Genomic DNA, 11,162 nt, shown 5'->3' with positions numbered 1-11,162 from the left:
GAAAAATGTGTAGGCATTTAATAAGTTACCTGACAGTGAAAAACATTCCGGTAATCTGAACATATATCCCTTCCTTGCAGGCAAGCCCACAGTTATGCACAGTCAGAAGGAGTCAACCACGTTGCCAGTGGCGGCGATGGAGGAGGAGGTAAGGGATGTACCCTTGTCTGTCCTTGAGGATGAAAGGTCGCCAGACTATGCTGGGGTCGAGGGTCACAATCTGGGACACCTGGAGTTTGAGATTGCAAGCGATGACGGCTTCACCTGCCGAGCTGACACCATGGATGGTGAGAAAGGACTTACTTTGATGAAATAGTTGTTTTGTTGTTGTGTTTTTGCAAACATCCCCCAAAAATGTGTGAAGACAAGATTGATTACCTTTTAGGGTTCAGAGAAGTGACTTATGCCAAAAGCATGAAAATGTTTGAAATAATTTTCAAATGAATAATAATTAGTAAGTTCAGGATTTTGTACAAATGCAATATGAATTGACCCGTCTGTCATTTAAGTTTTTAATAGTTTTGTTTAGTGCATATACAAATCTGTTCAGTTAATTTCAAATTAATAGCTAAACAGTATCGGTAACACAGTGTTAACCTCCAGTATCATAAGTTCTGAAAAAATAATATTGTTAAGCACAAGTTTGAATTTCCATATTTAAGGTGCATGGAAACAAGTGACAGAGAAACTTCAGGATGCAAGAACAGCAAGCCGACAAAAACACCTATCATATGCAGGTTAGTTCCTTTTCTGCTTGCCTAGAATGTTGGTTATTCATTAGGCAGGACTTTGGAACTGTGTCTTGTATAAGGCAGTGTCAAAAGATGTGCATTTAATGGTAGCAGAGCTTTGTATGCTATCTACTGATTCCTTGGGCAATTGGCCTGTCTGTCTGTTTGTTTTTCACTGTATCATTAATTGATTAGCCCATAGTGAAATATTCAGTATGGCATCAATATTACATCCTACAATGCTTTGATACTTGCATAAATGACATCTATGATCACTTTCAACACACCCACATCAATGGCATCTATGATCACTTTCAACACACCCACATAAATGGCATCTATGATCACTTTCAACACACCCGCATCAACTGACCTTATTTTGACCTTGACATTCACCTACTTTTGGAATTCACCTTAGTCCTTATCCAGGTCTTCACCTTAGTCCTTATCCAGAAGGTCTTCACCTTAGTCCTTATCCAGAAGGGTTTCGCCTTGCTATGAAGTGTTTATTCATCTTGTTGCCTGCTATTGTAAAGGCCTTTATAAGGTGTTACCCTCCTTGAAAAACTGTAAAAAGCTGACAGAGTTTTACCCTAAAACTAATCTTATCCAGATAAGTATATTCCCAGGCTATGAAGAATAACGATTCTGCCCCCAAAAGAAAACAATACACCCTTCGTATAAAGTAAAACCACCATGGTAAGTATTTCCAACAGATCATTTGCTCAAATGAATTCAGTATCTTGGCAACATTTTCAACTTTATAATAACCTTTCTAGTAAAGACAGATTTTTAATGAGAATGTTAATGTGATGTCAATTTCTTATACAAATATGGCGTATATTACATAACCTTAGTCTCTCAATATGTATGTTCTGCACATATCTGAACTACAACTGAAACCTTAATTGCGCTTGTTCAGCTTTTAACCCAAACTACAAACACAACAATTGAGCAGAATTTCTTGAACAAACGTTGATTTGAAATTTCCCCTTCAGTACAACTTGAATAAAATTTTCCGAAGCAGCTTTGTGAATACCGGCCCAGATCTATTTAAACTATTGCAGGTCTATAGATCTGTTGCCACTATTGCAGGTCTATAAATCTGTTACCCATATTGCAGGTCTATTGTGTTGCCCCTTTTGTTGGTCCATCGTGTTGCCCCTATTGCAGGTCTAGATCTGTTGTCACTATTGCAGGTCTATAAATCTGTTGCCACTATTGCAGGTCTATAAATCTGTTTCCCCTATCGTAGGTCTATTGTGTTGCCCCTTTTGTTGGTCCATCTTGTTGCCCCTATTGCAGGTCTAGATCTGTTGTCACTATTGCAGGTCTATAAATTTGTTTCCCCTATTGCAGGTCCATCGCGTTGCCCCTATTGCAGGTCTATCGTGTTGCCCCTATTGCAGGTCTAGATCTGTTGCCCCTACTGCAGGTCTATAGATCTGTTGACCCTATTGCAGGTATAAAGATCTGTTTCCCTTATTGCAGGTCTATTGTGTTGCCCCTTTTAGTGGTGTATCGTGTTGCTTCTATTGCAGGTCTATCATGTTTCCCCTATTGTAGGTCTGTTGTGTTGCCCCTATTGCAGGTCTATTTTGTTGCCCGTATTGCAGGTCTATTGTGTTGTCCCTATTGCACGTATATTGTGTTGCCTATATTGGAGGTCTATCATGTTGCCCCTATTGCAGGTCTATTGTGTTGCCCCTATTGCAAGTATATTGTGTTGCTCATATTGCAGGTCTAACGTGTTGTCCCTATTTACAGGTTTATCGTGTTGCCCCTATTTGCAGGTCTTTCGTGTTGCTCCTATTACAGTCTATCGTGTTGCCCCAATTGCAGGTCTATCATGTTGCCCCTATTGCAGGTCTATTGTGTTGCCCCTATTGCAAGTATATTGTATTGCCTGTATTGCAGGTCTATTGTGTAGCCCATATTGCAGGTCTATCATGTTGCCTCTATTGCAGGTCTATTGTGTTGCCCCTATTGCAGTTATATTGTGTTGCCCGTATTGCAGGTCTATGGTGTTGCCTATATTGCAGTTATATTGTGTTGCCCGTATTGCAGGTCTTTTGTGTTGCCCTTATTGCAGGTCTTTTGTGTTGCCCCTATTGCAGGTCTTTTGTGTTGCCCCTTTTGCAGTTATATTGTGTTGCCCGTATTGCAGGTCTTTTGTGTTGCCCTTATTGCAGGTCTTTTGTGTTGCCCCTATTGCAGGTCTTTTGTGTTGCCCATATTGCAGGTCTGTCATGTTATCCATATTGCAGGTCTGTCATGTTGCCAATATTGCAGGTCTGTCCTATTGCCCTTAATGCAGGTCTGTCCTGTTGCCCTTAATGCAGGTCTGTCATGTTTCCCTTATTGCAGGTCTATCTGGCGTGCAGATGTTTGGGTTGAGTCACCCGCAGGTGGTTTACCTGGTGGAACAGATGCACGGGGCCAGCTACTGTCGACGCTATGCTTTCAAGTACCACAAACACGAGCTTGTGGAGAGAGAAATTGTGAGTGTTCTGTAAAACTGATATCTCTCAGCTTTTTTAGATTGTTTTAGTTTTAAACCTTTTTATATTAGCTTAATTGCATCGAAATCCAAGGTTTGTTTAAACTCTTGCAAGTTTGTTAACTTGTTAGAACTAGTAATAGGTGTCTCTGGGGGAGATCTAAAGAACGCTCTCGCAGTGGGGATCAAATATGTGACCTCCTGGTTGCTAGGCGGACACAATATCCACTATGGCAACTGCTCTGATATTGTTGTGTATAGAGATTTTGTTATGTACTAAAAAATATGCTATTGCATTATGTCCTTTTACATCAATCTTAAACGAGTGGTGGAGTACACAGTACAATAATAAAAATGGGGTTTCAAACCTAATTTCTCTAAATGTTGGCTTTACTGTTACATCCAAAATGATTGTAACTGTGCTCTCGGCAACTATTACAGGAACTTCTGAACCCCACCGGCTGCATCAGGACGGAACCATTTTCCGGCAGGAACCCTTGGGACATGTTCAGCTTCCTGATGTCTCGGTACCGCCAGATGCCAAGCCTTGATGCGCACGGGCTCGATGAAGAGATGGCGCTCAAGTCTGCGCGAAGGGCCACTAGCATGGACCTGCCCATGGCGATGAGGTTTAGAAAACTGAAGGAGTTCTCCAAAGAGTGTGTAGGCGTCTACAGGTAAGGACAAGCAGCATTTGATAAGCCTCCATGGCTGTGATTTTTCCTCCTTTCAGCTGATGTCCTCCCTTTCCATTTTAAACTTATTTTACAAATATTTACCAACTTTGGTTGATCTAGATACAAATGAGGAGTTTTGTTGAACCTTAAGGATGACTGTTTTTGCTCTCTTACTATAAACAGTTTAAATCAGATAATAACACTTGGTGATTTGGAGGCATCAATTTGGACCCCATGTTCACTGCACCACTGACTAATTTACGTTTGTCTGTGAGATACATACACAAGAGATATAAACATTTACATGCTCAACACTAACCATTTCTTATAAAAATATTATTGTATTTCTTCATTCATATGATTTCCTAATACCACAAAAAGTCATATATGTTGCACAATTTGTGCACCTAAAGGGATTTAAACAAACTTGGTCTGCGAAATACAATTATTCTTCAAAAATGTAATAGATGATCATAACTTTAATATACAGCATAGCACAACTTAAACTCCGTAAAATATGTGCAGTAAGTTTTGTGTCATTTCCTTATAAATTCATTATTTATGCCATTCAAATTGATTTTTGTGACAGCTTTTTGTGGCTGTATGTTCTTTCAGGCAAATAACATAATTTGCAAATGCACTTACATGAAAATTAGATTATAGAATTATGTGCAAATTAAAATTAAACTATTTTCTTTGTTGTAGAGAATTTCATGAATTTGTCAATTCATCGTTGCAACTAAGTTCAGATTTGAAGAAATGTTCATTGTAATGGTATGATAAGAGCCAAAATGAAAAGGCAAAGAGTTTGTAAAAAAAAACTAACAAAAGTGCATTCTAAAGTGAATTTTGTGTCAATTATGTTTAACTCCTATTCTTGCAGGTCCAAAATTCATGGTCGTGGGCTGTTCTGCAAGCGCAGTATAGATGCAGGGGAGATGATCATTGAGTATGCAGGGGAGGTTATCCGGAATGCGTTGACCGACGTCAGGGAAAAGTATTATGAAAGCAAGGTTGGTACAATTAACTGGTATTTTACTTGTTTTCGGGAAAATTGAACTGGACTTGTTTATTAGCTCTGCGTTTTCAGAGAAAACCCGAGGTATTGTCATAGCCAGCTCATCATCCGCCGTCCGTGTTGTGCTAAAACTATAACATTTTGTTAAGGTTTTGAACGTTGGCTCTAAAATCAAATTGCTTCCACCTACAACTTTGAAACTTAATATGTAGATGCTCTTTGATGAGTTCTACACGCCACACCCATTTTTGGGTCACTAGGTCAAAGGTCAAGGTCACTGTGACCTTAAAAAAAAAAGGAAAAAAAAGAATTCTGACAAGCTTTCATTTATTCAAAACTGCACCCATAGCCGAGCGTGGCACCCATTATGCGGTGCTCTTGTTTTATTTTCAAACAAGCATTGGCTGTTCATCCTTCTGTCAGAGTGTCTTACTTATTTTACAGATCAGAAACATAATTTTTGTTTCGAAGCAACTTTTTGTAACCAAAAAATTCCATAAATGCTGTAAATGTCATCTCTGATTATCCTGTGCTGACATAATAACAACATTTATCAGAGTAATTCTTATTTGTCTGTGTTAAGAGTTCTGAAGGTTGAAAGTATATGGAAAAATATGTTAAAATCGTAACTTGAGATAACAGGCATCAACTGAAAAACTAAGTTAGCCGCATTCTGAGAAAACTGGGCTTAATGCATGTGCTTAAAATGTCATTCCAGATTATCCTGTGCAGTCCGCACAGGCTAATCAGGGATGACACTTTCCGCTTTTATGGTATTTCTAGATTCAAAAAGTCCCTCCTTACTGAAAATCAAGTTAAGGCGTAAAGTGCGTCCCTGATTAGCCTGTGCGGACTGCACAGGCTAATCTGGGATGACACTTTACGCACATGCATTAAGCCCAGTTTTCTCAAAACAAGGCTCAAGTAATCTATGTTTTAAATGTGATTAGCTAGCGTTTTTGAGATCATGTCTAGTATCTGGCCTTGTGTATGCAGGGTATTGGCTGCTACATGTTCCGGATAGATGAGTTTGATGTGGTGGACGCTACAATGAGGGGCAGTGCTGCAAGGTTTATCAACCACTCCTGTGAGGTGAGATCACCATGTTATATGTACAAAACTCCATCACTAACACAGATTAAAATATTGAATGTGATAGCTATTATAAGATTTCCTTGTTATTACTTGTTCTTTAATATATGTAGCATAAAAATGTTACTACTGTTTTGCGAAGATTAAAATAGAAAAATCGTTTGTTTGTTTTTTAAATATGTCATAATTAAACTACTTGAACACGCAATTGGAAAAATGAGAATAAAAGCAGCTTTAAGTTATTGAGGATATTTGCGATACCATGAACTATTATTTATCTCAGTGAAGTGAGAAATTAAAAACATTTGCATTTTCAGTATTTCATCACTTTGTATCAATTAAAAATATTAGCTTGGTTTTGAAAAGCAAATTATTTTAGAATTTAACTATTTCGGCCAGACATTGATTTATGTTGAAATGTTGATAGATAAAGTTAGTGTTATCAATGTAAAAACAAGATTTGATGGATTGAATAGGCGTGGTCACATTAGTACAGTATTGTCTATCATCCAATAAATGTATGTGTGTTTGTGTGTTTACAGCCAAACTGTTACTCCAAGGTGATCACAGTTGACAACAGGAAGCACATTGTCATATTTGCCATGCGCAAGTAAGTCTTCCTCATGTAGGATTACCTAGCCTTTACATGATAATAGCATGAAAACTTAATTCTTGTTTAATATATAAGTGTATTTTGTTCTTTAAAATGCATGCACCATTTTAGGTAATGTTTATGTTATTCTGGGTTTAGGTTTGTACATACACTGAAGATAATTGCTCAATTAGAGCTGGGCTGATGGCGTCATTGCTATTTTAATATATAAAGTGCATGCACAATTTGTGTTAACTAACGGCAGTGTGATAAACAAATATAAACCAAGAACAACAAATTCTCTATGATAATCAATATGTTTTAGCTATGTTGGTGAAACTGTTGTGGACAATATGATGAGTATGCATGTTATTTCATTTTTTGCCTTATACACAAATTATGGTTGCTATGGTAACATAATAGATTGGAAACTAAAATATGGATCATGGGATATATCTAAAACTACTTCAGGTAGCTTGATGAAACTCAGTATGTGGATGTTGGGTTATACTGAACAGTATGCACGTTGGTGTGGAAATCCTGTTCTTAATCCAACCATATTTAACTGACAGGGGTCAACTGTTTTGTCTATGACAAATCTAGTTCAAACAGCCTTCAAATACAGTGAACTGAGAAATGTACATGTTCTAATATAGGCATAAGATGATGATGACCGTTTTCACATTCACCTGCTTGATGTACCTGTTCTAATATAGGCATTAGATGATGATGACCGTTTTCACATTCACCTATTTGACTGCCTTTCAGGATTCTGCGAGGAGAGGAGCTCACCTATGACTACAAGTTTCCAATTGAGGAAGTGAAAATACCCTGCACATGTGGCGCACGAAAGTGTCGCAAATATCTCAACTAGTGTGTCAACATGTTCGCCACAATTTGCGAACAAACTTATCATTTGCAAGTGCCAAATATGTCTCAAAACTAGTGTGTCAACATATTCTCCACTACTCTGGAGGACTAACGATGCACACACATAACAATGTCTCAAGAAGTGTGTCAACATACATGTATTAACTAGTTATGTGTTACAAACAGATAATATAGAGTGATCAGTGTACTCATAAACATGTACTGTGAGTCAAAACGTGCTGATTCAGAAAAAAGAATGGCGTACAAAAATATTGAGGTTTGTGCTTTAACACAATTATTGTGATTGGTTGTGGCTATTCTGGCAAGAATGTCACAGAGCGCAATTTGTGTTTTTCAAAATTGGCATCTAGGGATAAGAAAGAATCCATAAAACATTTAGATGTCATATATCTGATATAAACATCACATATGTGATACAAGCATATTTGTGTGTAAGCACTGATCATTGACCGATGGATGAAGGAGATGTTCACATAAATCTATGTGATAAATTTAATTTGCAGTTTAATGTAATAAAACTCCCAACTGAATCAAGGTTAGTGATTCTTTTTTCATTTCATTAGGTTTCCCGATGTGATGACGTTGAGTCAAGTGTTCAATGATGCCAGATATGAAGCCACTTAATTACTCCATATATGCACAATGCAAGACAAAAATAGGAGCCGATTTTTGTTTACAAATTGCCAATATAAATATGATAAATTATACAGGAATATTTCCAAATAAGTCAGATGTACAAGATTGCACATTAATTGATTTTAATTTCTTAATCCTGTGTGAATTCAATATCATTTTTTAGTTAAATAAAAATATGAAAATATTTGATTTAAAAATGACTTGTAATTATTAACAGCAATTAGGTGTTACTGGTTTTCTTCATGGAAACAACAGGTTTACCGCATGTTGAATTTCTGTTCATAAGCATTTATTTATGGAAAATGTCAGCCTTTGTATAACATAACACATGTAAACAAAACCTAGTAAAGACTATATTTATGCCCCCCTTCGAGGCAGAGGGGGTATATTGTTTTGCTCATGTCGGTCCGTCCGTCGATCTGTCAGTCCGTCCGTCCACCAGATGGTTTCTGGATGATGACTCAAGAACGCTTAGGCCTAGGATCATGAAACTTCATAGGTACATTGATCATGACTGGCAGATGACCCCTATTGATTTTCAGGTCACTAGGTCAAAGGTCAAGGTCACAGTGACTCGAAATAGTAAAATGGTTTCCGGATGATAACTCAAGAATGCTTAGGCCTAGGATCAGGAAACTTCATAGGTACATTGATCATGACTGGCAGATGACCCCTATTGATTTTCAGGTCACAAGGTCAAAGGTCAAGGTCACAGTGACTCGAAATAGTAAATGGTTTCCTGATGATAACTCAAGAATGCTTACGCCTAGGATCATGAAACTTCATAGGAACATTGATCATGACTGGCAGATGACCCCTATTGATTTTCATGTCACTAGGTCAAAGGTCAAGGTCACAGTGACTCGAAACAGTTAAATGGTTTCCGGATGATAACTCAAGAATGCTTATGCCTAGGATCATGAAACTTCATAGGTACATTGATCATGACTGGCAGATGACCCCTATTGATTTTCAGGTTACTAGGTCAGAGGTCAAGGTCACAGTGACTTGAAACAGTAAAATGGTTTCCGGATGATAACTCAAGAATGCTTACGTCTAGGATCATGAAACTTCATAGGAACATTGATCATGACTGGCAGATGACCACTATTGATTTTCAGGTCACTAGGTCAAAGGTCAAGGTCACAGTGACTCGAAATAGTCAAATGGTTTTCTGATGATAAGTCAAGAATGCTTGCACCTACTTTTATAAATTCTTTTAAGAAACAGTTGGGTTTTTTTAAATGACAGAATTCTTGGGAATGTGTTTCTGCATCAAATTGTATTCTCATTTGGAAGGTTTGGTAGATTTTTTTTGAAAAATGTATGGGTGTTCTTCGGTTATTTATCCTCTTTGGCTGTTGGTCTTTGACCAGTAGCTTATTGTGCAGTATTAGGTTACTGATATAAATGGCAGCTAATGTAAGTTTGTGTAGACATCGAAGTTTGTCCATGGAATTGACTAATATTTTGATGAAGACTTTGTAGTCAGTTTTGTGTTACAACCTGGCCACAGGAAATTAATGTTCTTGCATTATTGCAAATTTTGTTAAGCTCTAAAATTGTGATTTGTTGTTTCAGGAATAGAATTAAAATAAACGACAAATTAAACATGAACATATGACTCTATTTTGTAAATAATTGTTTATTTATATGAAAAATACATGTATTTTATGTTATAAATAGAGAAACAATGTATTCCTTTATAAGAGTGTTAATTGTATTCCCCATGTAAGATTTCACATGTATATTGCTGTGACATGTAAGAATGTTCTTGATGAATACTTTAAACAAATGTGCTGTGTGTTTATACATATTTCATACTGGTTAGTACAAGTCTTGTTCCATTATGTCCCACCATTTAAATCTCTTGAGTAAGTTGCATGTTTTTCATTGAATGTTATGTAATAATATTACTTGAATACTTATTAGTATTTTACCATTAATCTATGTCAATACACCTGTTTTCTTTAGTCTTTGGCTGTTTTGTATCAGAGAGGAGTTCCATAAAAAATATAAACAATATGTTATGTTTCATATAAAATATGATAACGTCTGTTTATATTGTTTTACCATTTTTCTCATATTGTCCATTTGTGGCACCAGCAGTTTTTAGCTCGGCTGTTTTCGGAGAAAACCCGAGCTATTGTCATAGCCAGCTCGTTGTCGGCCGTCTGTCGTCCGCCTACCCGCCGTAGGCGTCGTGCTAAAACCTTAACATTGGCCATAACTTTTTAAATATTGAAGATAGCAACTTGATATTTTGCATGCATGTGTATCTCATGGAGCTGCACATTTTGAGTGGTAAAATTTCGAGGTGAACATCATCCTTCAAGGTCTAGGGACGAAAAAACAATGTAAAGGGAAGTAATAAGCTTTAAATGGACATAGTTATCTGACCTGCCCACTTATATATTTTTGTTAAATAAATCAAAGAGGCCCAGTAGGCGGCATTGTGTACGTGTGTACAGGTCGGGCTACCGTAACCTCGTGAAGAGGCCGGTAGGACCTGTAAATAAACTCTGAAACACACACAGGCGGCATTGTGTTTCTGACAAACACATTGTGGTAAAAGGTCAACATCAAGGTCATCCTTCAAGGTCTACGGTAAAAAATACACATTTAAGGGAAGTAATAAGCTTTAAAGGGAGATAAATATTCAATATTGAACATAGCCACATTATATATTTGGCATGCATGTGTATCTCATGGAGCTGCACATTTTGAGTGGTGAATCTACAGTCACGGTAGTGGCTTTTAATTATTTACTACTAAAAATAGAGATTTGTTAGAGACAACTATTTTCAAGGGAAGTAATTTATATAATTATAAATCTCATATTAAATATTTCCTTACCAAGAATTGAAGTTCTTTTCACAGTTACTGTACATATTTATTATTTTGATTATTTATATCTCAAATGATTCACCCCTGGAAACCCGATATGCTGTGGGAATTTTGATGTGCTAGGAGAAGTTGTCGATAGATTTCGATGAATTTCGGTAGGGTAAGTATATCCAGTTAT

At 37.0% G+C, this 11,162-nt stretch overlaps 1 protein-coding gene across 1 annotated transcript in view; it reads left to right on the top strand.

Moving 5' to 3' along the window:
- LOC127863382 (uncharacterized) overlaps positions 1-11,162 on the top strand; it is a 70,007-nt gene extending 58,845 nt beyond the window's left edge. The window contains exons 28-35 of the mRNA XM_052402893.1: positions 81-287; positions 663-737; positions 3,099-3,232; positions 3,673-3,908; positions 4,792-4,921; positions 5,923-6,018; positions 6,561-6,628; positions 7,379-11,162. Coding sequence (XP_052258853.1) covers positions 81-287; positions 663-737; positions 3,099-3,232; positions 3,673-3,908; positions 4,792-4,921; positions 5,923-6,018; positions 6,561-6,628; positions 7,379-7,484 — 1,052 coding nt within the window. The 3' untranslated portion in view covers positions 7,485-11,162. The remainder of the gene's footprint in view (positions 1-80; positions 288-662; positions 738-3,098; positions 3,233-3,672; positions 3,909-4,791; positions 4,922-5,922; positions 6,019-6,560; positions 6,629-7,378) is intronic.

Source organism: Dreissena polymorpha, unplaced genomic scaffold (assembly GCF_020536995.1).
Source record: "Dreissena polymorpha isolate Duluth1 unplaced genomic scaffold, UMN_Dpol_1.0 chrUn006, whole genome shotgun sequence".
NCBI lineage: Eukaryota > Metazoa > Mollusca > Bivalvia > Myida > Dreissenidae > Dreissena > Dreissena polymorpha.
The sequence above is the reverse complement of the archived record's forward strand: the minus strand, read 5'-3'. Positions and strand labels throughout refer to the sequence as shown.